The sequence below is a fragment of the Pyrus communis genome, chromosome 8 (genome assembly GCF_963583255.1).
Source record: "Pyrus communis chromosome 8, drPyrComm1.1, whole genome shotgun sequence".
In the NCBI taxonomy this organism is placed as follows: Eukaryota; Viridiplantae; Streptophyta; class Magnoliopsida; order Rosales; family Rosaceae; genus Pyrus; species Pyrus communis.
Genome location: NC_084810.1, coordinates 5,969,124 through 5,985,840, shown reverse-complemented (window position 1 = coordinate 5,985,840; position 16,717 = coordinate 5,969,124). Strand labels below are relative to the sequence as shown.

The 16,717-nt window shown below is 36.4% G+C and overlaps 1 protein-coding gene across 4 annotated transcripts; it reads right to left on the bottom strand.

Annotated features, from left to right (window-relative positions):
- Window positions 1-2,409: 2,409 nt before the first annotated feature.
- LOC137741740 (uncharacterized) lies at window positions 2,410-15,048 on the bottom strand. Of its 4 annotated transcripts, none has more exons than XM_068481459.1 (24): window positions 14,759-15,048; window positions 13,018-13,359; window positions 12,508-12,615; window positions 11,770-11,918; window positions 11,156-11,237; window positions 10,625-11,028; window positions 10,007-10,439; window positions 9,647-9,870; window positions 9,212-9,407; window positions 8,908-9,050; window positions 8,656-8,830; window positions 8,475-8,528; window positions 8,027-8,206; window positions 7,338-7,450; window positions 6,448-6,630; window positions 5,829-5,886; window positions 5,331-5,390; window positions 5,155-5,196; window positions 4,942-5,069; window positions 4,726-4,861; window positions 4,558-4,635; window positions 4,305-4,421; window positions 2,957-3,019; window positions 2,410-2,844 (listed from the first exon to the last, which is right to left on the bottom strand). In XM_068481459.1, exons 2-24 carry the CDS (start codon window positions 13,162-13,164, stop codon window positions 2,758-2,760), a joined length of 3,360 nt encoding a protein of 1,119 aa, XP_068337560.1. In that variant the 5' UTR covers window positions 13,165-13,359; window positions 14,759-15,048; the 3' UTR covers window positions 2,410-2,757. The 4 variants fall into 4 exon arrangements, with proteins under 4 accessions (XP_068337560.1, XP_068337562.1, XP_068337561.1 ...); XM_068481461.1 differs by having other exon boundaries at window positions 13,018-13,286; XM_068481460.1 differs by having other exon boundaries at window positions 13,018-13,234.
- Between the last annotated feature and the right edge of the window lie 1,669 nt (window positions 15,049-16,717).

Here is a 16,717-nt window from a genome sequence, read left to right as displayed (position 1 = left end):
GAAAACTGCAGGTAATTTTTTTTTTTTTTTTTTTTTTGGCGCGAAAAAATTACACGACGAAGTTTTTCCCAGTGAAACCTTTCGCAACACAAGCTTCGTCGTGCAAAGTCCATTCAGTTTTTGAGTCAGAGCATTCAGTGTATGTGAATCAGAGGAATCAATACCGTATTTAGTGTAGATGTTTGCACAACAAAGGTTTCGTCGCGCCAAGTCCCTAACCTTCCTATAAATATGCGCTTTTGCTCTCGTTATTCTTCACAATTCGTTTCAGAAACCACAAAGAAGCCAAAATTCCTTTCAAAGAATTATTATTTCAATTTTTGTTTGTTTTTTCATATGCAATGGCAGACTCTGGTGGACCTTCGTCAAAGAGAGTTCAAGGCGAAGGTTCTGAGAAAGGTAATAGTACTAAATTTTGTTGGTTGTGTAAATTAATTAAATATTTAAGTAGACTAATATAAGTTTTTTTTTGTTGGTAGACAAGAAAAAGAAGAGAGCTATGATATACGTTCGACACACTTATGCTAAAAGCCGCTACCGATCAGTTACACATAATTAGTAGGATATGAGAAGTCGGATATGGTGAACAAGTTTAGGGATGACGTTGGGGTATTGGTGCTGTGATAGATGCTGAGTGAATTGGGAGTCTTGGAGAGACGTTGGCGTTCTCGATCTGCATTCCAGCCATGGCGTCAGGGTTACGCACTTACTCAATTCCAGGCTCGGACGTAGGTCTGTATGAACCTGAAGGCTTCTACCTCGCGCCAGGCTTTGACGCACCTGTCCCTATGTGCATATGTGAAAAGTTAAAACCCTAATTTTCGGAATTGGAGGGAAACGCAGCTGCCACCAATATTGCCTGGGGTGGATCATCCTTGGTGGCTAGATGTCCGTTTACCAGTTGGACCGCATCCATCGCTTGCCGATGTCCTCTATGGTGATTGATTCGGCCCTCTCTCTCTCATTTTTTTTTTACATGCAACATCGTTCATACATTCATATCAACATTTACAAACATCTCCATCGGCAGCAATATTTTATTTTTCATGCTATTTTGTTCATAATTTACGTGCTATTTTGTTTATATCTAAGTCAATGTTCTACCTTTGAATCCTTGGTCGCGTGGTGACTAAGAAAACGAGGCTCATATTTTAACACTACCTTGTCTGCTCTTTACTAGAGGTTTTTTATTTGGTATCTCAAAGTTTAATTAGTATGCAATTTATTTTTCTGTTTTGAACCTCTTAAACTGTCACAACAGATGAAAAAACAGAACGGGATTGTATAAGGAATATGATTTCCGGCGCTTTGTCCAAGGTATCTAAGGAAGTTCATGGAAGCTTTAGGGATTATGTCAATGCATTCGACCCTTCCAAAGTTGCTGGTGATCGACTCAAATCATTTATGCATACATTAAAAGTATAGGTGAACTTTGTATGGTGGGGTGGGGTTGTTTCACATGTTCTTTTAATTTTCTGAGATTTCACTACTGTGATCATGAATGTGTAAAGTGGCAGTATAGCAATAAAAAAAAATGTTTTGGTTTTGTAATTGGTCTCTTTCTTCCTTGCTTGAAGTATATATTTTGAATGTTAAAGAACAGAAAGTCACAACTTACACAATATAGACAGCATTTGACCCATAAAACTCAACCTTGATTAAATTAACTGCAAATTGAGGATATCTTAAATCTGCAAGGGCCTTATAGCGCAAGTGGTTAAGAGAATTTATCATTCCACTTGAGATTTTATGTTCGATTTCTTCTCCCCCACTATCGCTTGTATCAAACAACAAAATGTTATACTTGTTTAAAATACCTGCGAGACATCTAGTTTCACAGATAATACCCCAAAATATAGTTTAAATCGGCGAAACTTTTCGAGAATCAAGAGCCAAGGAAAGATAGTTGAACAATATTTAGGCTCAATAGTTAATATAAAAGACTTCATTGTTTTTTTTGGAAAAAAATAAAAAAATTCCAACCTTTTCTTCCACTAAATTTCTTGGCTGCTACAATTTGGGAATTCTTTTTACCCAGGGAGCTTATAGCTCAAGTGATTACTGATATCTTAATTTACGAATTCTGTATTTACCTCCACACCAGAAATCCTGTGTTTGATTCCCCATCTCCAATGTCGCCTTCCTGAATGACTTCAATCGACTTTTATGCAACAAACTTGTAGCTCAAACGATAACGGGGGGAGGTCATTCACATCTACACCAGTGGTCTTGCGTTCACCTTCCCCAGTTTTCCTGTGTTCGATTCCTTCCTTCCCAACATCGCTTTGTATAAAGGAGAAAAAGGTCAACATTCCATTCAATATTTTCAACTACTAAATATTTTGCATCACTTATTTTGAGAAGGAACAAATCTGCTTCAAAATGCAAAAAAAAATCTGCTCATGTGGCTCGTACAAACAGCCTTTATAATACTACCCAAAAAGTAATTATACAAAATGTGACAAGTGAAGAAAACAAAAAGACATCATAAGGCTGAGAATAAGTTCCCGGCTCTATACAAGAATATCAAATTCCCAGTAATTTGTTTATTGTAATAAATAAAAAAATTGTATCTGAGTAGACCTTCGATGTTGCCTCGGTTCCCTTTTCAGCAGTGTGAGTCAGTTGCTTGTTGATCTTTACATGATCCGACAGACATTCATTACTTCGCAAACAGAAATGTTCATGGAAAAACGACTGAACGAGCACCAATTTGTTGCCAAGCAGGATACAGGATTTACAGGTCCAACTATAACCTCATTTCTCTTCAAAAGTTTCAGTGGACGAAAGTCTCTCATCCAAATCTCCCAGCAGATCATGGTATTCAGTAAATGCAGGATGTGACTGAAAAGCATATATCAATAGAGGACAACATTAATCTAGAGACACACAAAGGCAAGGAATTTGGATGCTGGTTTTTTGGTCGAATGTGGACACTGCTTAAAGCAATAAATACCTGCAGGGTGATGCTATATGCTTTCCACAACCGCATGTCGTGCTGGAAGAGATCGAATAGAACCTGTGCAAATTTCACAAAATAAATGCCTGGTCAGACAAAGGTCCATCTTACAAAAGTTGCATTACTCGCGGTCAAAAGGTCATCTTGAATGCATCTAGCCTCTTCTACAAAAATTTCAACAAAAATATGCCTCGCTCAAATGTGGAAATGTGTAAATTTGGCAGTTAACCTATGTTGCACCGATGCTTCAAATTTGAACAAGGGTGAGTATCAGATACTTACACCCCCATGATAACTTCCGATACATAAATAGAGTATCGTTGACTTTTTTGTGTTGTTGACTATCTGATGCTTCTTGGATACTCCGAGGATAGGAGCAAGATACTCCTAGGATACCGTCAAGATACTCCTAAGATATTGATCTAAGAATTTGGGGGCTTGTAGTTTCTAAATTCCGTTCTTGTTGGTTTGGTAGACTCACCAGGACATTTACAGCTGGATGTAGCCCCATAGGGCAAGGATAATCAATCCAAGAGGCGAGGACCAATCTCAAGAATCAAAAAGACTAAGCAGTGTTCTATTTTGTTAATGTTAAAAGATAAACATAAATGTTTCACTTTTTTTATTTAATGTATATAATGAAATATATTTTAGAAAATACATTATTCAATTGTCATATCCTTGCCGTATCATATCCTTGTTTTTAAGAAATTCGCAGTATCAGCATACGTATCTACCGGATACCCCCACCCGTATCTGTATACGTGCACCATAGCAGTTAATTGTAAGATTATGCAGCTCTTCTCACCAGAACAATCCAGAATCTGTTAGCTTAAAGTTGGGTGAAAACATGACCTAAATAAAAGATGATCCTGACCTCAGCACCACTTATCATTGGCCATGAGCTAAAGTCTATACTCCATCTTGTCCATAAAAGTGTTTCCTAAATGCCAATGGAATATAGACTTCAAACTCTAACACAAGGATTACACCCTTTAAATCATACACTTCTGGGCTCTTAGCACCTATCGACTGGGCAACGACTTTAAACGCTTTAACATTGCACAAGTATATAAATGCTACGAGAAAGCTATTATGATGAATTTCATTCATGATTCATACTAAAGGAACTCAAGCATCGGGACAAAAGTATGATGTCAAACTTTCCCAGATTTACGCAAGCTAAGCTCTTGGCCAAGTTGAACCTAACAAGTTTAGAACTAGCTATTTTGGTTCCTTACTATCATTCAGAAATCAGAGTGAATAAAACGAGCAAAACAAATTACAATGATGCTGGCATGTTCATCATATGGCATAGACTTGTGAGCAATGAAATGAATTATACCTCAGATCGCCTTAAAAGGGTGGCCAGGACAACAATCCACTCTTTGAACTTGACAGAGCACATATGTGCCAAAAGGAATTCTGCATCAAACCGGCTTTGAAGTGTACCCATTTGGAGCTGGAAAAAGATAACCGTGTTCAGTTAGTGAGGCAAAACACAACTTCCGTAACATGTGACAATGTGGCTTAAATTCTTAACAAAAATGAAAGAAAAAACAGAACACTAGAATAAAGGGATTTTCAGATGCTGATGCCTTTTGTCCTATTAATTCCAGCCCTGAAGCAAAATTCTCCAGCCGAGCACTTCCATTTCTCTCTCTTTGAAGATATTCCTGGCATAAATTGATAGAACAACTTAGAATCACTTGATTATAAAAGCAAGATCATCCTAATAAGTAATGGTAACTGCAAGCTTATCTTACCACTAAATCAAACTGAGTGCCTTTCACAAATGCAACTAGCTTTGAGAGCTCTTTGCCTGACATCAGAAAGTTAGCATGGCTTTCTAAGATACTCTTCACGGAAGCAACATGTGCATTCTGCTCCTTAAATGAGGTGCTGCTCAAAAGGAAGCCTGGTTAGTCTCCATTAAAAGCTAGGTCTGAGAGATGCAAAACAGTACATAAGTGTGCACCAACCCCTTATCCAAGGACTGCTTTCTGAAATTAGTACGGAAACCGAAATAGCCCAAAATTTTGGGAGATAGTCCATCTGAATCTGTTGATGGCTGTTCATATTCCCTTCCCGATCTCAGCAAGAACCTCACCTAAGAGTCAAACAAAGTTAGTATTATCCCCTTTACAGCTATCATCACCTGAACTAGAAGTACAGGAACTTGTCCAGACAGATACCAGCTCCCCGGCGAGTTCATATAACGATTCATCGAGTGTTGCCTGCATATGTTTGACAACCCTTGTAAGGAACATCTATCATTGAAAAGAAAAGAACATAAAAGAAACACATGGAGATGCGCACTCAACAGCAAGAGAAATCCTTGTAAAACAACTAGCTACTACCAGACATCTACCTGTAGTAAACGCAAAGCACAATATTGACTGACTGCAGGACCTTCAAGCTTCGCAATGACCTGGGCAATTCAAACAATTGGATTATTACACATAAGCATCACAGGTTAGCCATCTTTTACTACATTTTCTCCCATACAGATTGGTTTTTCACATTTAGCAAGTGTTGCAGGAAGTATAGGCACAGCCTTTGTAACCACAACACAAGTAGACAGGATTTCAAGATGTATACTTCATAAAGACCTATTCTTCATATGTAATAACAGTGCAACATGTAAGTTTCAAGATTTTCTACTCTGGAACAGAGAGGCAAATGCAGAACTGATAAAGCACTGGTTGTTTCATTTAAACCGCATTTTCACTCACAACAAAAACTGTGCAAGACTCGTAATTATACTGAGGAAAGTTCTAACTAATCTTTCTAAGGAAAAAACTTATGTCAAAAGTGAAAGGAAAAGACAAGAAACTGAAGCAGAATAATAATCTATTCAATATCTTACAAGTATATAGCAGGCAGCAGTCCGGTACCATCTACGTTGGAAGCATTCCTCAAACAACCTGAAAATTGAAAGCAGATAACATTGTTAATTTAAAATCTGACAGCAGCACACTAAATAAAATATTAAAATGTAAAACTTTAATTACAGGTTAGTTAGCCAATTATATATCAAGTGGATCATATGACGTAGCAACCACTGAATGTTTGTCAGGCAGTAGGTCAGCAGTTGGTAATTATGATGGTATAAACCTATCCAAAGAAAGTTCAAAGATCCTAAAATCAAATTCATTTTCCAGGGTTCTGTAATTTGTGGAAGTTTTCCTTTTCTAAAGGAAAAAATTAAAAACAGCATCCATGGTCTCTAAAATAGACATCAGATAAAGGACATTTCAACTATGAAGTTGACTAATGAGATAATTTTTTTTCTTCTGTCTATTTATTACTCAAATTTCCCTTTCATGCATGACAATGATGCAAGACTTCTGTATTGCATCAGTATCCTTGTTACAGAAGTTCTAGGTATATTTGTTTTATACACAGCAAATGAAAAGCAATGTTATTTCAAATCAAAAGGCAAAAGAAAAGAAAAGAACAAAACATGAGAAGAAAAGAAAAAGTACTCTGTTGATCTCCCAGCAGCAGAGAACAAATCCGCCCAATGTCGACCATCAGTTTTTCTTGCAACACTGACGACCACATCAAAATATTCTGGAAAATTTCGGAGCAAATCACAGGTCTTCTCTAAGAGAGTTGGACTCTTTGCAAATCTAGGGACAGAGTTCTGGTTCTTGTTTACATTTTGCCTGGAAATAGGCATACACAGTGATTAACATATAGACAGAATAATTACATATAAAAGTTGAATTGACTAATGACAATTTAGAGTGAAATTTGAACTTCAGAATGTGATCATGAGCGAAGAAATGATGAACGAATTGCAAAAGGAATGCAGAGTTTATCTTGATTATGATATTAGATTAGTACAGGACACCAGGGGGAACACCCAAGTACCCGAATTCACTAAAACACCTAGAACAATTCATTTCTCAATTATCAATCATCTCAGTTTACCAAGTTCAATGGGCTCACATGCTACTAAATTCCCTTCAAAATATAACTGGTTCAAAAGGAGGAAAGCACCTATATTGGCCATTTAATCATTAATGATAAACATAACACGTAACCTGCTTTTTTCCTGGCCACCACCTAAACTAGAGTTGAGTGGGTTGTGTCACACTATGGGACCCGACAGCCCATCACAGATCTTTCAGTTAAGCAGAAGTTATACCCACAACGAGATGGTTCTCTTGGGAAACCAAGTAAAAGGTAACTCCCAGTATTTATGGTTCCAAGAAAGCTATTATAATAATGATTCTCCTTAATTAGTTAATCTGAAAGCAGAACTGATGATCAATGCAGCTATGATTTTGTTTTCCCTAATTAGGCATTCCTGGATATTTTCACATCCAAAACATAACAGATACTAATTTATTTCCCTCTTTAGACATACCCGGATATATCGGCATCAAACACAGTAAAGAGAAGCCACTCCAGACAATGAGAAAAATGAGGCTTTTCTGCTGATAACTGGGCCAACCTTAAAGCTTCCTCGCTTTTGTCCCTCTAGCAGATAGAAACAAAACAACCAGGAAGAACATTTCAAAACCAAGCACAGGACTATATACATCACACTCAAGCTTGTCAACAGAATATTTCATTGGTACTGATCATGTAACAAACATACAACTCCAATTCTCCTATGGCCTTTAAACTTGATATAACTACAAGTCTCTAGGCACTGACCATGTACGGATCATGTAGATTTCATAAAGTCTACCCAATTGCCTATTTTGTTAACACATGATCAGTATTGCAAAGCAAGCATACATCACACACTCATTGCAACCTATTTGCAGACTATGATTTGCAGATGCATATATTACACAATAAAACAAATCAGATTCAAGCCACCTTTTACTACACAAGAAAATCATGGCAAAGACCATGTAGATTTCATAAAGTCTACCCAATTGCCTACTTTGTTAACACATGATCAGTATTGCAAAGCAAGCATAGATCACACACCCTTTACAACCTAATTGCAGATGCATATATTACTCAAGGTAACCTCTGTAAGATGAGATCCAAAATGATAAGCACCTTCCACTCGAAATCAAAGAAATAAAAAACAATTAGTACCTGAATAAGGTGCCTTAGAAGGCAATGCAGTATAGTTTGAGCTTGAGGAGTTGGCTCAAAACATGGAAATTCTGTGCTGGCAGAAAATGACATTCTCTGGGAAACGCCAACAACAACACCAGCATTTGGAAGAAGTCCCAGAGGGTATACCTCACGATCAAATTCAAGTTCCGGATCCAACTACAAAACTATGCTGAGTCATTTAACCAATCAGAGTAAAAAGACAGGCCAAAATATATCAAGTTCCACTAAGCTTTAAAGGAAGACAAGTTATCAAATATAAAAGTCTTCAAAGTAAGGCCAAACAAACAGACATTGAAACGGCGTGTAAAGACACAATATATAGAACCTCCCAGAAAAAGAATATAAGCATACAACTTTAATGAAACATAATAATTTACACCATCTGCTCAATGAGAAACACATTGTTTCTTGACTGCATACATACCTGTAAGAAATCCTCCTGCTTAAAAGGGTCAACCCCCAGAGATGGATACCAAACCTGTAAAAATACACTTCCAACCAGAATAAATATCATAGTACAAACTACTGTGCTTAGAGCACAAAATGGTAAAGCTCTACACAGTATCATATCAAAGTCGTACTATGAAACCTCAACAGTCCATTACCTGCATTCCTCGGTGGCCATAATCTAACCATGAAACTTCCTCAATAAGATTTGTTTTCTCCTCTGATTGACCACATGTAACCCAAAATAATTCAATAGAATCAGTAAGCTCCCTCTCACGTCCATCATCCAAATCAAGAAGTGAAAGCTCCCCATTAACTCTCTGTATCAAACACCTAGAAAAACATGCATTCATTCAGAGGCATGTGTCTGCTGATAGATCTCTACAGACTACATTCTGGAGAGCACATACCTCGCAGGCTCCTTTGATAAGGGATCTGAATTAGAAATGTGATTGTTTGAAATGCCCTCTCTTGGAAGCTGATCAGGTACAAAACGCATTGCTGCAGGATGGCTCTTTGCACTCATAATTGAGAGTTCTCGTACTGTAGAAAGCTGTTTGTCATTTTATCACTTAAGACGTATGAAGAATAATTTTCACTAAATTATTCTCATTTAGTGTGCAAATGAAATCACAAGTGCTCAACTATCTGTAAATAGTACCATCTTCTATAAAATTAGAATCATTATAAAAAAGCTAGCAAACATTCCATTACCTGTAAATTTGGAGTAGTGAAAGGTGTCAATTCACCAAATAACTTGACATGGAATATGTGTACATCAAATGGGCGATATGTGACAAGTATATACTCTTGATAGACATCCATCACCATTGGTTTAGCCAGCAATGGTTTTCGACAAAGTAGCGAGCTCTGATCAAGATGATATCTTGGATAGAAAAGCAATTCGTAACTGCAATTTTACATCAGACCATTATAAATATCCAACAGTACATAATAAAACAACTAAAAATTTCAACTGTACTAACAGAAAGGATAGAATGCAGACTTGAAATTCTAGACATAAACTGGACTAAAAGTATGAATGGCATAATAGTGTAGGTGCCTAGGCATTTAACCACCAAATCAAACTATGACACTGCTGAAGACAAAAACTATCGGAGGGTATACTAATATGGGTAGGAATCTCACGTGTTAGAGGAATCAATGTAGTTGCAGACAACAACAATCTTCCCCATCCATAACAAACCTTTGCACTGAATCTTTTGTTCCTGAGTAATGTCTCCAAACACTCGCCACTTCTTCCATCGTATATCATATATGATCAACCCATGGAGACCAGCAACTGCCAAGTACATTCCATCCTTGCTAGCAGCTACATGTTGAACTGGCCAATTTTGGGAGATATAAGAAACCTGAACCAAAATTTAAAAGAGAAGAAAAAGAAAATTAAACACTCATCAGAAACAACTTTAAAGACATAAAATTCAATCCAACTTACAAAACCTCAGATGAGAATAACATATCAAGCATGTGATGTAAAGACATAACTGGAAGGTTAAGATGTAGCATTTTAAGTTCATCAGTATCTTCAGACTGCACAACAAGCAATCGATCATCACCATATATCACTTGACGAACATATGTCATTCCTGAGACTCCTCTGTTAAGACAACATTTTCCAAAGGAAAATGCAAGAAACCTCTCCAAAGATCGTTCTTCAATAGCATAAAGCCTATATCCATATTCATCCCACTGCATCAGTGAGGTGCCAGTCATCAAAGGTTCATATTTACATTCGTGGATTGGCTTAACCGTTGGAGAAGATACTGAATTTAAACCTATTTGACGGATTGTTGACATCAAACGACAACCAGAGACAGACCAAACTGTAAGTCCTCTTAACTTCCACCCAACTGCAAAAGCAGAGTTATCAGGTGTCCACGCAATGCAACTGACAGGTCCAGTGTCTTCCATTGAGTATCTGAAAATAAGAATGCCGGGTCATATATCATACATTTTTAGATCTGAAATTTACAACATAATTCAAGCTTTGAACTGTTTGGTAAATAACCACAGCCAAAATAATTGAAAATTTGAAATTATCTGGCCCTGATAAGTTGAAAATCAAATCTACCAAAATACAGTTTACTCAGATCCCACACTTACCCCCAGTCATAAAGAGAGACGGATCGAATCAGTGATGCAGATTCTGCAAGGTCATATAACTCCACAAGCCCTCTTTTGGTACCAACAGCAAGGATTTGTTGCTCTGAAGCTACTGAAGCACATACAGCATCACCAACCCCCAACCTTTTCTCAGCTTTAATAGATTCAACATGTTTTAAACCTTTCTTACTTATAGAACATGACACTAATTGTCCATCAGAATACAACACAAACAGCAACCTCAATGGAAAGCAAAGCTCTAGCTGGATAATAGCAGACTTCCGGGAGATGCAAATCGTTCCTGGAACCCCTTTAGAAGCAACACCATTATCTAAAGAATGTGGTGACGGGATAACTTCACTGCCATCACGTGGAAATGGATCAAGATCGAAAGTCCCATAGAACTGCACATGAAAGGAAAATCTCACTCAACACCTTGGTCAAAAAGAGGATAATATATCAGCTCCCTACAGAAAGACATTAGATAGACTACAGTAAGAACAGCTAATGCATATCAATATTTTCTTTTACCTCTCCTTTCCAGGAGATACTATACAGTCCTCCATTAGAAAGTCCAACTAGTATATGTTTGCTATCACTTACAATATTGCTCCTGAAAAAAAAAAGCCACATTAGAAGAAAAACAGTTATAGTTCCAACAGTAAAAATATCTTGCAAGATTGCTTAATTTGAAAAAGAAATAAACAAATGGATTCATGTGCTGTCCTAGGAACATTACATACCCAAAAATAAATGCAAAATTAAATGTAACTCTGAGAAATAAAGTCAGAACGAATATGAAACTCATGAACCGAAAAATAAATTTATTTACAATACAAGTTCAGCATGTTTGAACATGTGCCCATTAGCACAAAATCTTGTTTATTATTCATACTTTTGTTTGGGGAGTACAGAGTGAAAGGTGTTAACTGTATTCAAGCATCTAGAACCTGCCAGAGGGTATTTTCATGCAGTTAGTTAAACTGTCTATGAAATATCCGACTCATTTCATTTGATCAACACCTAAATCCTTTAAAATTTGGTGAATAAACTATATGGACTCAAAATTTTATATGTTATCCAAAGGCAACGATACTTCCATATTAAAACTCGAGTTTTCTAAACATATTCAGGAGAATACTTACACTGCCAAGTCATTTTCTGCAAATGGCACCTGCTCACTGAGAAGAAGAGATATAGAAGCAAGAAACAAACCAGAGGGTTGCTTCCCTCCTAGTTGTATTTTTTTCTCAGTAAACTGGACCTTGAAAAGGTGAAGAAAGAAAGACGATGTCTGCCAACAAAAACAAAAACAAACATATACAATAAGTTGAAACAACTACGTGTAGTTTTAAAGTTCAACGTGGACAAAGAAAAAATAGCACATAAAATCACATTTCTCTCACAAATCACTCTTCATGCCTCTTCTCACGACAATTATCTTTTCAGATCATAATCAATAATTCTTCACCTTAAAAGATTCATTTGAACAACAAATAACAGGACAAAAGTGAAGTGCACTTATGACAAAACATATTTCGGAAATGGGATCAACGGTTCAAAATATACTCAAACTTCTACTGAAATCTATTGACTTTAGATAAAATTTGATGTCCACCAAATTGACATTGATCGGTTAAACTATTTTGCATTCATTTCCTCTTATATGGTTAAGTGTGGACATGCAAACTCAAGTTACTCAACAAATCCCGGTCACTGCACAATTAGTGATGACCATGAAGGATCTACCCTTGCACGCACAAATAGACACGTTGTATAACTTGTTCATGCATTTGCATACACACTTACATAAGAAAGAACGTGAATTTGGTATAAAATACCTACAAAACTAAGATTACATGCAAAATCAATGAAATACTTACAAGAACAGCGATCAATTTGGCATCAGGGCTCCAAACAGCTTGCAAATTCTCACCTTCCCTCTGCACGGAATCTGAATCCCTGATGTACTTCCCCAGTCTAACTTTATGCTGAATCCCACCAGCCCAAATACACAAAATAAAATGTCAAACACCTTACTAACAAAACCCACATCAAACAAAAGCTCAAATATATACCCACGCACTAACATCATTCATATATAGTTGCATAAGTGCATGCATGTACCCGCCAAATTCACAACACCCACATCAAGAAATTACAAAATACACCAAACCCCCAAAAACCCATCTCAATTAAACAAATGCACTCTGCCCTTTTGATCACTGCACATTTATATCTCCTTAACACCAACATCAATTTCCAAAACCCACAAATACTCATCAAAGTACAAAGCAAACACAGGCAAACCCACATCACGAATTACATAAAACAAACAATTTACTGAAAACACACACATACACATAAATAAAAAAAATAAAATAGAAGTATACCTGGGAAGAGCTCCAAAGCTCAAGGTGAGAGGGAGAGACGACAAGCAGCAAGCGATTGATGACCTTGAAGTATATGATCTTTTGGGAAGAAAGGCATTGACCCTGTTCGAGTGGGATGACCTGCGGCCATCCATATGCCATGTACATCTTCTTCTTCCTCCTCTTTATTCTTCTTGTTCTTCTTCTATATCTCTGGATTGAATTGCCAATTCTCTGACTTTTGTGTTCGGTTTTTGTGTAATTTGCAAGCGATATAAGAATGTTAGGGACTGGATCAAAGTGGGATTAGAGTCTGTGAGCAAGATCTGAATGCATGGCTTCACCCGTCTCAGGTGGATGGATCTAGAGAGAAGAACTAGTTTAAAGCAATTAGTATTTTTTTTTCCATTTTTCCTGTGTTTTTATTTCTGTGTTTTCATGTTATCAATGAATACGACCCTGATTAATATGTTGTTTTCTAGTCCCATTTTTGTGTGCTTAAAACTAGGGGTGGTTCAGTATGGGATACCGAACCGAAACCTTAGTCCCGATTCCCAAACCGAAATTTCCAGGATTCCCAATTTCAAGACCGATCCCAAACCAAATTTTCAGGAATCCCAATTTTTGGGAATCCCAAAATAGTTTCGGTATTTTCGGGACAATGGGAACCCCGAAATATTTTTGGGCTTTTGGGCTTTTCGGCTATAATAACTTGGCTGTGGCTGTGCAGTGTGCAGAATAGCAAATCTGCACTGCATATCTTGGCAGTGCAGTGATCAAAATTTGGCTGGGCTATAACTTGGCTGTGCCTGTGCAGTGTGCAGAATAGCAAATCTGCACTGCATATCTTGGCTGTGCACTGCATATCATATCTTGGCTGTGCAGTGAAGTGAAGTGATCATCAAAATAAATTAACAATCTGCTGCCTATTCTACACTGCCAATCTGCCTATTCTACTACAAATGCATGCAACAAAAATAAATTAACAAATCCAAAACCAGAGTTTACTGGGTTCCTTCAGAATTTCTTGCACGACTGACATAATCTGAGTCAAAGAAGCGGGATATGAACTTATAGTTTACATGTGTGCAAGTGTTACCATGAGTGAGGATCTATACATGTGTAAACAGTTTAAAAGCACAGATAATGTCATGCTTTGATGATCATTCCAGCAGCATTACGTTATGAGCAAAATTTCTTTTACCTTGTAAACATAACGAACTGTTCAAATCAAGGTTTCTTTTCTTGTTCTAAATAGTAAAAGAAATCATGATTTCACACCAGGAAGGATAAATCATACACAATTCATATTGGAGATGCATTCGCATAGCCTATAAGAATATAATCATAACCATAATCGGTTGAAAGAACGAATGAGGTACCTCACTAAAATCCATATAAATGAATTCAAGTAGACAATCAAGATAATTGATTTCTATAAAGAGAAACCATCAAAGCTCACAACTAAACACGATAAAAAAAGGAAAATGTTTTACAAGGAACAAAGAAACAAAACTAAAAAAGCTCTGATTGCAGAAGGTATTTTAGAAAACATTTAAATCAGGCTCCCTCCCCCCTTTAACCTCTCATTCCCTCTGTAACCTCTCCGTCGATTCAAAATCCCTAATTCCAAAAGCCATAATTCAGAAACCCTAATTTCCGAAATTCCTAATTCAGAAACCCAAATTCAAGATCCCTAATCGAATTTGGAATCAAACAATTTGTATGAACTTTGGTTGAGTTTATTGCCGGAATTTCTTACCTTTTGCAGTGAGGAGGAGTGCGGACTGAGACCGAGAGCTCGATTCAGGAGCCGAATTCGGGTGGTATTGACAGTGGGTGAAGGCGCGATTAAGGTGAGGAGTGAGGACTAAGAGGAATGAGGACTGGTGTGGGTAGATTCGGGATTCAGGCGACGAATGTGGGAGGAGAGACAAATCGGCGAGGAAAGTTGTATGGTTCCGTTCAGAAAATACTGAGGTGAGGTGAGGTGAGGTTTGAATCTGAGGTGAGCTGAACGTCGGTGAGGTTTGAATCTGAGGTGAGGTGAACGTCGAGAGACCGCGAGAGAGAGAGAGAGAGAGAGAGAAAGAGTCGGACCCTGGGTTTGATAACTTTGATTTATATGCAACGGTTGAGATTAAATCTAAACAGAATCCAACGGCTATTAAAATTCTAAATATATATATAAATTAAATTTTTTTTTTTTTTTTTTTCGGTTTGATACTGGGTATCGAAATTTTTGGAAATTTTGGTTTGGGATTTTTTCGGTTCGTTTGGGATTTTTGAGATTTTTTTCCAGCCCTACTTAAAACGACAAATTTTTCTACTCTTCTATCAAATATTAAGAGTCGAAGAAATTTCTATCGGAAACACAGTTTGGTATATTAAGTATAATAATACAACCGATTGATAAAAAATTCAAGTTTTCAACCAATTGTATTATTACATTTTGTGTATCGAGCCATATTCATAACATACTGAAAATCTCTCTAAGAACCCGAGTCTTTTGATTGAACATGTGTCCCTTACTCATTATTCCCACGAATTGGAATATTTTGTCTATTTCCTCAATGAATTTTTGGACTCAACAGTTGATTTGTCTCCTAAACTTTTATTTAATTGATGTTTTCATTAGTGTTATATTAAACAGCATTTATCTATTTTTAGTTATTATTTATTTTTAGAAAAAAAGAATGATGGAATTTCATTAAAATAAATTTATTTTAACCTATATAATCTTTTTTACACTAAACTTACAATATACACTTGTATTATCTTTACTTAAAATACTAATATCTCTTCAAACTCAAATTTACTATCTAAATGCCCTAAAAAAATCTAATTCAAAATGTAAATTTATCTTTTTCATAAAAAAAATGTAAATTTATCTTTACATCCATTTAGAAAATAAATCAAAAATTGAATAATTTAGTGAAGTTTCTACTTGTTTATGGGAGTGAAGCTTTTTGGAGTTCGACTTATGTGGATTAGTTGAATAATTCGGTGAAGTTTTAACTTGTTTATGGATCTTCCATATTATTGGGGTTCACATAACTTGAACAATGTGGCCCATACTGGGAATTGGATATGTGATCCTTTTGACTAGCATCCTATACTACACTAGGAGAAACGATAGGGGCGTCGAATATAATAGGCATCATATAACACCTTGGATTACTATTTCGTTGACTCTTTGTAGCTTTTCTCACTATGCATCCCCCAATTGAGAGTAGCTAGGTTGTTTTACGAAAAAATAAAAGGTAAATGCAAATATTCATACATAATTGAAGTTAACATTTTTTTAAGTGAAACTACATCTGCATATTCCCAAATAAACACTAACCAATATCAAGAAATTATGCAATCCAAAATTGTTGTAGCACCTTCAAATACAAGGTTGAAGGAACTCTCCAGTTTTAATAGTCTCATCACGCCGAATTATTGTGTTGATGGCATCATTGGTTTGATCCCAAAGGGTTTTAAGGTATATGTATTCTACCTATAAAACAACATAAACTGCAACGTGCAACACTTTAAAGAACCAAATAAGTAAAAATCCAGCATTATACACCACAACTATGTTCTTCTACTCAGAAAATCCATAAAGTGGAAAGAAAAAATAAAACTTTTAATCCCAATGGGTTTATTGTTAAATTTTACTTTTATGGTTTATTTCATCTTGTATTTGTTGGTATTTATGCAATACAATTCACATTTA

What these genes read in the sequence shown, in the direction of transcription:
- LOC137741740 (XM_068481459.1), bottom strand. Translation starts at nt 13,164, where the DNA reads ATGTACATGGCATATGGATGGCCGCAGGTCATCCCACTCGAACAGGGT. An exon ending in AGCTTTGGAGCTCTTCCCAG is followed by an intron (nt 12,616 to 13,017) that starts GTATACTTCTAT and finishes GGTGGGATTCAG; the next exon opens with CATAAAGTTAGACTGGGGAA. An exon ending in TTTGATGCCGATATATCCGG is followed by an intron (nt 6,631 to 7,337) that starts GTATGTCTAAAG and finishes GCCTATTTCCAG; the next exon opens with GCAAAATGTAAACAAGAACC.